Source organism: Monomorium pharaonis, chromosome 9 (genome assembly GCF_013373865.1).
Source record: "Monomorium pharaonis isolate MP-MQ-018 chromosome 9, ASM1337386v2, whole genome shotgun sequence".
NCBI lineage: Eukaryota > Metazoa > Arthropoda > Insecta > Hymenoptera > Formicidae > Monomorium > Monomorium pharaonis.
The window spans coordinates 6905686-6920337 of record NC_050475.1 but is presented as its reverse complement, the minus strand read 5'-3'; the positions used below and the strand labels follow the sequence as shown (position 1 = coordinate 6920337).

General features: G+C 28.8%; 2 protein-coding genes across 2 annotated transcripts in view; one reads left to right on the top strand and one right to left on the bottom strand.

The window, feature by feature from the left end:
• Positions 1–14652, bottom strand: part of LOC105830687 (agrin) — a 569188-nt gene that overhangs the window by 222382 nt on the left and 332154 nt on the right. The window lies entirely within an intron of this gene.
• LOC105835796 lies at positions 10855–14516 on the top strand. The gene has a single exon (XM_028192143.2). It carries the CDS (start codon positions 12698–12700, stop codon positions 13763–13765), a length of 1068 nt encoding a protein of 355 aa, XP_028047944.1. The 5' UTR covers positions 10855–12697; the 3' UTR covers positions 13766–14516.

Here is a 14652-nt window from a genome sequence, read left to right as displayed (position 1 = left end):
AATTTATCCATTCGTGATAGAAGCATTAAAAAATTAGAATAAAAATTATTATAAACACATTAATTCTAAAGTCCATTGAAAACATTATTAATATCGTTTTAATTATAATTACAATTGAGATTATTGGTTTTTTTTATAATACTTCATAAACATATTCAAATCATCATCAAAGTCCCAAAAGTCAGAGGTAAAAGAAAATAGAATGTATGGCATTCCATGCTACGGATTTTGTATCACTAATGTATTCTTATTTCACTTTCTGGGCAATCCATATAAGATGCATGTTTCAACCATCAAGATTCACAAACCATATTTTATCATTATTTACGTCTTTTGTATTTGCGAATCAATTTTTATGAAATTAATGTTTCAAAAGATATAGTATATACATAAATATATCCATTAATTTCAAATTGTTTCAACATTTTCAGCAGTTTTGCGGCAATCTTCACATTCATTTTAAGCAAATGCGTTTAATTAAAACTATACTGGAGCTCTCTTTAAGATTAGCTCCAACATTATACCGGAATCTATCTAAATTTATTCACGTCAAAGATATTTTTGACTTCTTTGTATAATCTTGTAAGAGTCATCAATTTATTCAGAGTACAATATGACGTTTTACAAAAGATTTTCACATTATACATTGTTTTCTTGGTGTTTCAAATGAATATTGGTGAAAATTTGTCTTTTTGTTTCCAACCTTATAATAATGCAATATGTACTTTGTAAGTTTTATATATTTATATATAAATTTTATGAAAGATTACGAAATATCTTGATAATGTTCATTTGCTTTGTACATAATCTAGATGCGCAAGATAGAAAATTATGATACAACTATATATTAATATTTTATGTATGTTATTTCAAAGGTGATAAGCGGAGAGCCATGGTTATTTCAAGATAACATATTCCTGAGTCCTGTTTCACTAAATGATGCAGAAATTATTAGTAGTATTAAAATTAAATGCGTCAGTCGTTAGATAGGCTGTGAGAAGTTTACTGGTTGGTTTACACATTCATGGTAGAAACACATTAAAGTGCATATAACGTAATTGATATCATTTTGATTATAATTATATTTGCAATTATTGTTCTTATAATACTTCGATAAACATGTTCAAATCGTCGAAGTTTAAAGGATTCAAAGAAAAATGGAATACATGGCAGCTGTTCTGTGCTACGGATTTTGAGTCACTGATGTATCCTTGCTTCACTTTTTGCCGTATTCTGGGAATATTTCCATACAAGATCAACTCTTCAACTATCAAGATTTACAAACCATGCTACGTTTTATCGACTATTATTACTTGCGTTTTTTGCATTGGCCAATTAATTAATCTCTATAACGTTTATGTTTCAAAGGATATTATATATGAACACCTACCTAGAAAATTTCAAGTTATATGCTTCCATATAATTGGTAGTTTTATGGCAATCTTCATGTTTATTTTATGTAAACCACGAATGCATTTAATTCAAACTCTACTGGAACTCTCTTTGAGATTGTCCCCGGAATCATATCGGAATTTATCTAAACTAATCCATATCAAGGACATTTTTGGACTTCTCTTATTACTCGTGCAAGCGTTGATTCTTCTCAGTTATAAATTTAGTCTGTTGCTTAAGATTAATATATTATACATCGCCTTGATGGCGTTCCAAATGGATATGCTATACATGAACTGCGTTTGCGTATTAAAAGCTTGCTTCAAGCAAATCAATGACATTTTGACGAATTTGCAAAAACTAGTAGCGAACGATAAACCATATATCTTGAAGAGAACCTATCACAAGCAAAAAAATATATTCTTGCTGACGGAACTCAAGGCTTTAAAGAGGCAGCATTTAGCGATCAGTAATACAGTGCAAATGCTAAACATGATTTTTAGTCTGCATCTCGTCATTACTACAGTTATGACTTTCTCCGAAATAACTTTCATGTTGTATTTCTATACAACACGTTCGATTGTCGGGATGTTAGCGCACGGTGTGAGCAACTTCGTTTATGATTTGTTGTTGATAACGATTGCAATATATTATGCTGTAAAATTGATATTGATAATATGGGCTTGCGAAACCGGCAAGAATCAAGCTACAGAAATCAATACTACGGTTCACACCGTGCTTAACAGTACCAGCGACAATCAAATCAAACGTGAGGTAAATTTAAAAAATTATTATAGTCTAATTTATTTTATATATTTTTCTAATTATGTTTTTAGTGTATACAAATGTCATTTTTACTACACTAGACCACAACATTGCGCGCGCTTCGCGCGCGCCACTTAGCATTTTTATATTGAACATTGCACTTTTTTTTCTTCTGTAATATTACTCTCACACACTTTATCATATTTAATGCTCTTCTCTATCTCACGCTCTTTCTCCCACTCTCTAAATTATTAATTATAATATTAATGATATTAATTATATTATTTTCATATTGTTCAATATTACTCTTACACTTTACTTTCTTATTTAATCCTCTTCTTTATCTCTCACGCTCTCCCACTCTCCTCCCTCCCCCTTCTCTCACTCACTAAACACAAATTAGTGATTATATTATATTTTCATGTTTCTTAATATCACTCTTACATACTTTATCTCCATACTTAATCCCCTTTAAATAAATTAAAAATTATAATATATTATATGTAATGTTACCTGTTAATTTTCAATCAATTTTCAAAACTTTCACTTTCTGGCGAACTCTTTAGAAAATTATTGTACGCGTCCGGAACTATAGGAAAACTGTGTTAAAATAAATAAAATTCTCGATATTCGATTAGCATTTCCCGTCAACCCTCAAAATTCAAGTTTTCCGGAAAATATAATTGTTTAAAAAATGTTTTAATTAATTATATCACCTGAATTCTATAGCAAATTATTGTACGCGTCCGGAACTATGTGAGAATTACGTTAAAATAAATAGAACTGTTGATATTCGATTTGCATTTCACGTCTAGCCCTCAAAATTCAAGTTTTTCGGGCAAAATAATTGTTTAAAAAATGTTTCAATTAATTATATTACCAAAACTCTTTAGAAAATTATTGTACGCGTCTGAAACTATATGAGAACTGCGTTAAAATAAATAAAACTGTCGATATTCGATTAGCATTTCACGTCTAGTCCTCAAAAATCAAGTTTTCCGGGAAAAATAACTGTTTAAACAATGTTTTAATTAATTAAAACACCGTATCTTTTTAAAAAACTATTGTACGCGTCCAAAACTATATAAAAAATGCGTTTAAATAAATAGAACTGTTGATATTCGATTAGCATTTCACGTCTAGCTCTCAAAATTCAAGTTTTTCGGGTGAAATAATTGTTTAAAAAATGTTTTAATTAATTATATTAACGGAACTCTTTAGAAACTTATTGTACGCGTCCGGAACTATATGAGAATTGCGTTAAAATAATTAGATCTGTCGATATTCGATTAGCACTTGTCGTGTAGCCTTAGAAATTCAAGTTTTTCAAGCAAAATAATTGTTTAAAAAATGTTCTAATTAATTATATCACCGGAACTTTACAGAAACATATTGTACGCGTCCCGAACTATATGAGAATTACGTTAAAATAAATAGATCTGTCGATATTCAAATAGCACTTGACGTGTAGCCTTAGAAGTTCAAGTTTTTCAGGCAAAATAATTGTTTAAAAAATGTTCTAATTAATTATATCACCTGAATTTTATACAAACATATTGTACGCGTCCCGAACTATATGAGAATTACGTTAAAATAATTAGATCTGTCGATATTCGATTAGCACTTGTCGTGTAGCCTCAAAAATTCAAGTTTTTCAAGCATAATAATTGTTTAAAAAATGTTCTAATTAATTATATCACCGGAACTTTACAGAAACATATTGTACGCGTCCCGAACTATATGAGAATTACGTTCAAATAAATAGATTTGTCGATATTCAAATAGCACTTGACGTGTAGCCTTAGAAATTCAAGTTTTTCGGGCAAAATAATTGTTTAAAAAATGTTTTAATTAATTATATCACCTGAACTTTATAGAAACATATTGTACGCGTCCCGAACTATATGAGAATTACGTTAAAATACATAGATCTGTCGATATTCGATTAGCACTTGTCGTGTAGCCTCAAAAATTCAAGTTTTTTGGGCAAAACAATTGTTTAAAAAATCTTCTAATTAATTATATTACCGGAACTTTACAGAAACATATTGTACGCGTCCCGAACTATATGAAAATTACGTTAAAATAATTAGATCTGTCGATATTCGATTAGCACTTGTCGTGTAGCCTTAGAAATTCAAGTTTTTCAAGCATAATAATTGTTTAAAAAATGTTCTAATTAATTATATCACCGGAACTTTATAGAAACATATTGTACGCGTCCCGAACTATATGAAAATTACGTTAAAATAATTAGATCTGTCGATATTCGATTAGCACTTGTCGTGTAGCCTTAGAAATTCAAGTTTTTCAAGCATAATAATTGTTTAAAAAATGTTCTAATTAATTATATCACCGGAACTTTATAGAAACATATTGTACGCGTCCTGAACTATATGAGAATTACGTTAAAATAATTAGATCTGTCGATATTCAATTAGCACTTGTCGTGTAGCCTTAGAAATTCAAGTTTTTCAAGCATAATAATTGTTTAAAAAATGTTCTAATTAATTATATCACCGGAACTTTATAGAAACATATTGTACGCGTCCCGAACTATATGAGAATTACGTTAAAATAATTAGATCTGTCGATATTCGATTAGCACTTGTCGTGTAGCCTTAGAAATTCAAGTTTTTCAAGCAAAATAATTGTTTAAAAAATGTTCTAATTAATTATATCACCGGAACTTTACAGAAACATATTGTACGCGTCCCGAACTATATGAGAATTACGTTAAAATAATAAGATCTGTCGATATTCGATTAGCACTTGTCGTGTAGCCTTAGAAATTCAAGTTTTTCAAGCAAAATAATTGTTTAAAAAATGTTCTAATTAATTATATCACCGGAACTTTATAGAAACATATTGTACGCGTCCCGAACTATATGAGAATTACGTTAAAATAAATAGATCTGTCGATATTCAAATAGCACTTGACGTGTAGCCTTAGAAATTCAAGTTTTTCGGGCAAAATAATTGTTTAAAAAATGTTCTAATTAATTATATCACCTGAATTTTATACAAACATATTGTACGCGTCCCGAACTATATGAGAATTACGTTAAAATAATTAGATCTGTCGATATTCGATTAGCACTTGTCGTGTAGCCTTAGAAATTCAAGTTTTTCAAGCAAAATAATTGTTTAAAAAATGTTTTAATTAATTATATCACTTGAACTTTATAGAAACATATTGTACGCGTCCCGAACTATATGAGAATTACGTTAAAATACATAGATCTGTCGATATTCGATTAGCACTTGTCGTGTAGCCTCAAAAATTCAAGTTTTTTGGGCAAAATAATTGTTTAAAAAATGTTTTAATTAATTATATCACCTGAACTTTATAGAAACATATTGTAAGCGTCCCGAACTATATGAGAATTACGTTAAAATAATTAGATCTGTCGATATTCGATTAGCACTTGTCGTGTAGCCTCAAAAATTCAAGTTTTTTGGGCAAAATAATTGTTTAAAAAATGTTCTAATTAATTATATCACCGGAACTTTACAGAAACATATTGTACGCGTCCCGAACTATATGAGAATTACGTTCAAATAAATAGATCTGTCGATATTCAAATAGCACTTGACGTGTAGCCTTAGAAATTCAAGTTTTTCGGGAAAAATAATTGTTTAAAAAATGTTTTAATTAATTATATCACCTGAACTTTATAGAAACATATTGTACGCGTCCCGAACTATACGAGAATTACGTTAAAATACATATATCTGTCGATATTCGATTAGCACTTGTCGTGTAGCCTCAAAAATTCAAGTTTTTTGGGCAAAATAATTGTTTAAAAAATGTTCTAATTAATTATATCACCGGAACTTTACAGAAACATATTGTACGCGTCCCGAACTATATGAAAATTACGTTAAAATAATTAGATCTGTCGATATTCGATTAGCACTTGTCGTGTAGCCTTAGAAATTCAAGTTTTTCAAGCATAATAATTGTTTAAAAAATGTTCTAATTAATTATATCACCGGAACTTTATAGAAACATATTGTACGCGTCCCGAACTATATGAAAATTACGTTAAAATAATTAGATCTGTCGATATTCGATTAGCACTTGTCGTGTAGCCTTAGAAATTCAAGTTTTTCAAGCATAATAATTGTTTAAAAAATGTTCTAATTAATTATATCACCGGAACTTTATAGAAACATATTGTACGCGTCCTGAACTATATGAGAATTACGTTAAAATAATTAGATCTGTCGATATTCAATTAGCACTTGTCGTGTAGCCTTAGAAATTCAAGTTTTTCAAGCATAATAATTGTTTAAAAAATGTTCTAATTAATTATATCACCGGAACTTTATAGAAACATATTGTACGCGTCCCGAACTATATGAGAATTACGTTAAAATAATTAGATCTGTCGATATTCGATTAGCACTTGTCGTGTAGCCTTAGAAATTCAAGTTTTTCAAGCAAAATAATTGTTTAAAAAATGTTCTAATTAATTATATCACCGGAACTTTACAGAAACATATTGTACGCGTCCCGAACTATATGAGAATTACGTTAAAATAATAAGATCTGTCGATATTCGATTAGCACTTGTCGTGTAGCCTTAGAAATTCAAGTTTTTCAAGCAAAATAATTGTTTAAAAAATGTTCTAATTAATTATATCACCGGAACTTTATAGAAACATATTGTACGCGTCCCGAACTATATGAGAATTACGTTAAAATAAATAGATCTGTCGATATTCAAATAGCACTTGACGTGTAGCCTTAGAAATTCAAGTTTTTCGGGCAAAATAATTGTTTAAAAAATGTTCTAATTAATTATATCACCTGAATTTTATACAAACATATTGTACGCGTCCCGAACTATATGAGAATTACGTTAAAATAATTAGATCTGTCGATATTCGATTAGCACTTGTCGTGTAGCCTTAGAAATTCAAGTTTTTCAAGCAAAATAATTGTTTAAAAAATGTTTTAATTAATTATATCACTTGAACTTTATAGAAACATATTGTACGCGTCCCGAACTATATGAGAATTACGTTAAAATACATAGATCTGTCGATATTCGATTAGCACTTGTCGTGTAGCCTCAAAAATTCAAGTTTTTTGGGCAAAATAATTGTTTAAAAAATGTTTTAATTAATTATATCACCTGAACTTTATAGAAACATATTGTAAGCGTCCCGAACTATATGAGAATTACGTTAAAATAATTAGATCTGTCGATATTCGATTAGCACTTGTCGTGTAGCCTCAAAAATTCAAGTTTTTTGGGCAAAATAATTGTTTAAAAAATGTTCTAATTAATTATATCACCGGAACTTTACAGAAACATATTGTACGCGTCCCGAACTATATGAGAATTACGTTAAAATAATTAGATCTGTCGATATTCGATTAGCACTTGTCGTGTAGCCTTAGAAATTCAAGTTTTTCAAGCAAAATAATTGTTTAAATAATGTTCTAATTAATTATATCACCGGAACTTTACAGAAACATATTGTACGCGTCCCAAACTATATGAGAATTACGTTCAAATAAATAGATCTGTCGATATTCGATTAGCACTTGTCGTGTAGCCTTAGAAATTCAAGTTTTTCAAGCAAAATAATTGTTTAAAAATGTTTTAATTAATTATATCACCTGAACTTTATAGAAACATATTGTAAGCGTCCCGAACTATATGAGAATTACGTTAAAATAATTAGATCTGTCGATATTCGATTAGCACTTGTCGTGTAGCTTTAGAAATTCAAGTTTTTCAAGCAAAATAATTGTTTAAAAAATGTTCTAATTAATTATATCACCGGAACTTTACAGAAACATATTGTACGCGTCCCGAACTATATGAGAATTACGTTAAAATAATAAGATCTGTCGATATTCGATTAGCACTTGTCGTGTAGCCTTAGAAATTCAAGTTTTTCAAGCAAAATAATTGTTTAAAAAATGTTCTAATTATTATATCACCGGAACTTTATAGAAACATATTGTACGCGTCCCGAACTATATGAGAATTACGTTAAAATAATTAGATCTGTCGATATTCGATTAGCAACTTGTCGTGTAGCCTTAGAAATTCAAGTTTTCAAGCAAATAATTGTTTACATAATGTTCTAATTAAGTTATATCACCGAACTTTACAGAAACATATTGTACGCGTCCCAAACTATATGAGAATTACGTTCAAATATTAAACATATTGTACGCGTCCCAACCATATGCGGAATAGTCAATTAACTACTCTGTCGATATCGATTAGCACTTGTCGTGTAGCCTTAGAAATTCAAGTTTTTCAAGCAAAAATAATTGTTAAAAATGTTTTAATTTAATTATATCCACCGAAACTTTTATAGAAACATATTGTAAGCGTTCCGAACTATATGAGAATTACAGTTAAAATAATTAGATCTGTCTATATTCGATTAGCACTTGTCGTGTCGCTTTAGAAATTCAAGTTGTTCAAGCAAAATATTGTTTAAAAAGTTCTCATTAATTATATCCCCGGAACTTACAGAAACATATTGTACGCGTCCCGAACTTATCGAGAATTACGTTACAATAATAAGATCTTGTCGATATTCGATTAGCCACTTGTCGTTGTTGTAGCCTTAGAAATTCAAGTTTTTCAAGCAAATAATTGTTTAAAAAATGTTCTAATTAATTATATCACCGGAACTTTATAGACAACATATTGTACGCGTCCCGAACTATATGAGAATTACGTTAAAATAATTAGATCTGTCGATATTCGATTAGCACTTGTCGTGTAGCCTTAGAAATTCAAGTTTTTCAAGCAAAATAATTGTTTAAATAATGTTCTAATTAATTATATCACCGGAACTTTACAGAAACATATTGTACGCGTCCCAAACTATATGAGAATTACGTTCAAATAAATAGATCTGTCGATATTCGATTAGCACTTGTCGTGTAGCCTTAGAAATTCAAGTTTTTTGGGCAAAATAATTGTTTAAAAAATGTTTTAATTAATTATATCACCTGAACTTTATAGAAACATATTGTAAGCGTCCCGAACTATATGAGAATTACGTTAAAATACATAGATCTGTCGATATTCGATTAGCACTTGTCGTGTAGCCTTAGAAATTCAAGTTTTTTGGGCAAAATAATTGTTTAAAAAATGTTTTAATGAATTATATCACCTGAACTTTGTAGAAACATATTGTACGCGTCCCGATCTATATGAGAATTACGTTCAAATAAATAGATTTGTCGATATTCGATTAGCACTTGTCGTGTAACCTTAGAAATTCAAGTTTTTTGGGCAAAATAATTGTTTAAAAAATGTTTTAATTAATTATATCACCTGAACTTTGTAGAAACATATTGCACGCTTCCCGAACTATATGAGAATTAAGTTCAAATAAATAGATCTGTTGATATTCGATTAGCACTTGTCGTGTAGCCTTAGAAATTCAAGTTTTTCGGGCAAAATAATTGTTTAAAAAATGTTTTAATTAATTATATCACCTGAACTTTATAGAAACATATTGTAAGCGTCCCGAACTATATAAGAATTACGTTCAAATAAATAGATCTGTCGATATTCGATTAGCACTTGTCGTGTAGCCTTAGAAATTCAAGTTTTTCAAACAAAATAATTGTTTAAAAAATGTTTTAATTAATTATATCACCGGAACTTTACAGAAACATATTGTACGCGTCCCGAACTATATGAGAATTTTGTTAAAATAAATAGATCTGTCAATATTCAAATAGCACTTGACGTGTAGCCTTAGAAATTCAAGTTTTTCGGGCAAAAGAATTGTTTAAAAAATGTTTTAATTAATTATAACGCCGTAACTCTTTAAAAAACCATTATACGCGTACAGAACTATATGAAAACTGCGTTGAAATAGACATAATTGTCAATATTCGATTTGCATTTCACGTCTAGCCCAAAAATTCAAGTTTTTCGGGCAAAATAATTGTTTAAAAAATGTTTTAATTAATTATATTACCGGAACTCTTTAGAAATTTATTGTACGCGTCCGGAACTATATAAGAATTCCGTTAAAATAAATAGAACTGTCGATATTTAAACAGCATCTCACCTTTAGCCCTCAAAAGTCAAGTTTTTCGGACAAAATAATTGTTTAAAAAATGTTTTAATTAATTATATAACTGGAACTCTTTAGAAAATTATTGGACGCGTCCGGAACTATATGAAAACTGCGCTAAAATAAATAAATCTGTCGATATTCAATTAGCACTTCACGTCCAGCTTTCAAAATTCAAGTTTTCCGGGCAAAATAATTAAAAAAAAAATGTTTTTATTAATTACAACACCATAACTTTTTTAAAAACTATTGACACACGTTTAATCGGCATCGCGGAAAAGCGACAACAATACTTCGAGAGATGCGAGTATTGATGCCATGCCCTTTTTTAGAAAGGATTCTTACTTCTCCCCCCCCCTTTCTCTCTTTCTCTCTCTCTCTCTTTCTCTTCCTCTCGTATATTTTTTATTTGGCTCTTTTTTCTTTTTCCCTGATTTCTTGTAATTATTTCAATCAGCTATCAAAAGTGACAGTTTGACAGCTGAAAATGACACGAAGTAGTTTGACAGCTGGAAATGACACGAAGTGAAGAAAGTCACGACGCACTTAACAACGAGATAGCGAGATAGCCAATCAGCATCTCGGAAAAGCGGCAACAATAAATTCGATTCGATTTAACATCTCCTTTTTTAGATAGGATTAATTTATTAGATTTGTAAATATTTTCAATTTTAAACCAAACAATTTTTAATCTAATATGTTGCAGTTGCAGCTGTTTTCTCTGCAATTAATGTATCGTGAAAACACATTCACTGCAAAGGGTTTTACTATGGACGCTTCATTTCTTACTGTGGTGAGTGATCAATCTTTTTTTTCTTATATAAATGTAAATATATTTAATTTTATTTGATGATTTTGTTTTTTAGATGGTAGGTAGCATTACCACGTACCTATTAGTTTTGATACAATTTCTATTTTATTCTTGCATTCAAAAATTGAATTATAATTAATTAAAATATAATCTAGTAAATCTAGTTGATAAAGAGATATCTGTTTGAACATAGAAAAGATATTTCAAATATTAAATATTTTAATTTTTATTATTGTAAGTAGAATATTATTAAAGATAGTATGTTTTATCTCTCTGGGATGTTTTATGTTTATAGAAATATTTATATACTCATACATGTATAAAGAAATTTGAAAATGTTATCTTATGTACATATTAACTACATTGTATTATAATTGTACAACATTTTACATGAATGTAAATAGTTTATCAATTCTTATCGCTAAACACAAATCTATCATCCAAATTTAATTGTCATGTTACAATTAAAAAACAATAGAATAAAGATCAACAACGACAAACCTAAAAATTCATTATTTTTACCTTATTTCACATTATGTTTTCTCTCATGTTTAAAAATTCTGTAATATAGAAATGTATAATATTTATATCTAAAAGCAAAGAAAACTGGTTGATTTTATCCAATAAAATATATTGATTTGTTGATTTATATATATGTAAAAAAAACAAATGTTTCTCCTACAAAATATTATATTGAAAATTTATGATTTAAGAAAATAATAATAATTAAAAAATGCATACGAAATAAGAAGTATCTAATGTATGATAATTAATATTACAGTTAAGGAATAATTATAGAATTATTGTGTGTACATCAGTTTGTTTTATTTAACAGTAAGAAGTAAAATACCAGAAAGTAAAAATATTAATAACATTTTAATTTATTTATAACATCAAATTTTATGTAAACTCACAAAATGATAGAGTAACAGAAGCTATACGTGTATTGGTAAAAAATAGCAAATGGAAAGAAAATTTTACAGAAAGCATAATTTATAACAAGAATAATATAATAATTAAATACATAAATTATTTAAACATTTTACTAATTTTATCAGTTACATTATCATTTAAAAAATTGTCAAATACATAAAACTAACAGAATGAGCTGTTAATTTGGTTTAAAGCAAAAGTTTATGCCTTTCTGTTTTTAATTTAATGTATAACATATTCTCTCTCTCTTTCTCTCTCTTTCTCTATTCCTCTTTTATTGCTATTTATTTAAATTTATATGTATTTATATTACGATGGCATATTGCGTAAATCTTGATAATACTTATTCGATTTGTACGTGATCTAGATGGAGAATAGTGGATTGAATGACACAGCAACTACACATCATTACTTTATGCGTGTTCCAGATGTGATAAGAGAAAGACTATGGTTATCTCATGACTGACATATTCCTGTTTCGCTACTCGACGCAATAATCGTCAGTAGTTTTAAAATCAAACTCGTCAGGTGTGGACAGATTACGGGAAGTTTATATCAATCCTTGCACTCCTTACGTTAACATAAAAGTTATAGTTAAATGAAGATTTCTTGTAAACATTAACGATAAAGTGCATAGATAACGTGCAAATAATAGTTTTTTTATTGTAATACATATAAATCTGTGTTATTCTTCTATAGTTACGCTCTTATAACACTTCAATGAATATGTTCAATTTGTCATCAAAATTTCAAAAACTCAAAGACAGAGAAAAATGGAAAATACGGTGGCTTTTCCATGCAACGAATTTTAAATCGCTAATGTATCCCTGCTTCACTTTTTGTCGCATTCTAGGAATATTTCCATACAAGATTGACGATTCAACGTTCAAGATTTCTAAACCATGCTATATTTTGTCGTGCGTTATTACGTGTGTTTCATGCGTTTATAACCTGACAATTCTCTATGACAATTTTTCTAACAAAGTTAAATTTAAAAGTTTTCCCATGTCACTTGAGCGTAACTGTTTCTATATTTTCGGCGGTTTCATAGCAGTCGTTACATTCATTTTAACTGAATCACGAATGCGTTTAATTCAAACCATAATGAAGATCTCTTTGAGATTGCCCGAGGAATCATATCAGAATCTATCTAGAATGATCCATGCAAAGGATATTTTTGGATTCTTCTTAATAGTCGTGCAAGCTGTAATATATTACTGCAGGATGCAATTCGGCATCTTGCGCAAGATTTTTATACTATACATCGTTCTGTTGGTGTTCCAAATGGATATGCTATACATGAATTGCGTTTGTGTACTAAAAGCTTGTTTCAAGCAAATCAACGACAATCTGACGAATCTGCGAAGACTTATGACAAACCGTGAACCATCTTTTTTGAGGAGAACTTACTACGAGCATAAAAATCCACTTGTATTGATGCAGCTCAACGCTTTGAAAAAACAACATCTGGCACTCAGCGGCACAGTACAGAAGTTGAAAATAATCTTTAGTTTGCAACTTCTCTCTACAATAGTTAAGATCTTCATTCAAATCACTTTAAATCTATATTTTTACTTAGTGCGAATACAAGTGAGATCTATGAGCTATAAGGAAAATCAAGTTTATTACAAGTACTTCATTTCAACAATAGCATATTGCCTTATAAAAATAGTACTGATAGTATGGGCTTGCGAAACAGGCAAGAATCAAGCTGCCGAGATCAGCATTAGAGTTCAAGACACGTTTAACAGTGCCAGCGATAAGCAAATAAAATATGAGGTAGATTAGAAAAGTTTATAACTTAATTTATCTAATTATATCATGTTTATCTAATTATATCATATTTATCTAATTATCCAATTTTTTCAATCCTATGTTGCAGTTGCACCTATTTTCCTTACAATTACTGCATTGTGAAAATGTATTCTCCGCAAAGGGGCTTACTGTGGACTTTTCGCTTCTCACTAAGGTGAGTAATCAATCATTTGCTTTCGTTGAATAAATATGGGTATTCTTAAATTTGTTTTGTGATTTTTTTTAGATGGCGGGTCTTATTATCACGTACCTATTAATCTTGATACAGTTTGTATTCATATTAAATTCTTGCAACGAAAACTCAGTAACCGATTTTATACATATAATCTAGTTAATGTAAAGATATACATAATCAAACTTGAAAAATACTATATAAAAAGTACTAAAATTTAAGTATTCTCACTTTTTAAATTATGAGTAGAATATTATTGCAAGAAGAATTGTTTTACTTGTAATAATACTTGTACACATAAATCTATGTATAAAATTTTAAAACCTTATGTCACATGAGGTGTAAAAAATCAGTTTACAAATAACACGTATTATTTAGTTCAGTATCAGTTCTACAAGATAAGTTGTTCTCACTAGCGAAGCAGAAAGTGATTTGATTATTGATTTATAATCAAGACAAAAAAACTTAATAGACATGATTAAAATGATAGATATAATGCTTATTTATTTTTTAATAAAACTTAATTATTTTATGGCTAAAGAAAATAAGAAAAGAAATAAATAATTATTTCTTATCAAAAAATATTTTAATAAATAATTGCATAAAATATTTTTACTATATATATAAAATTGTACATATATGTTTAATGGTATATTAATTTTAAAAAAGTTTTAAAACACTATCTTGA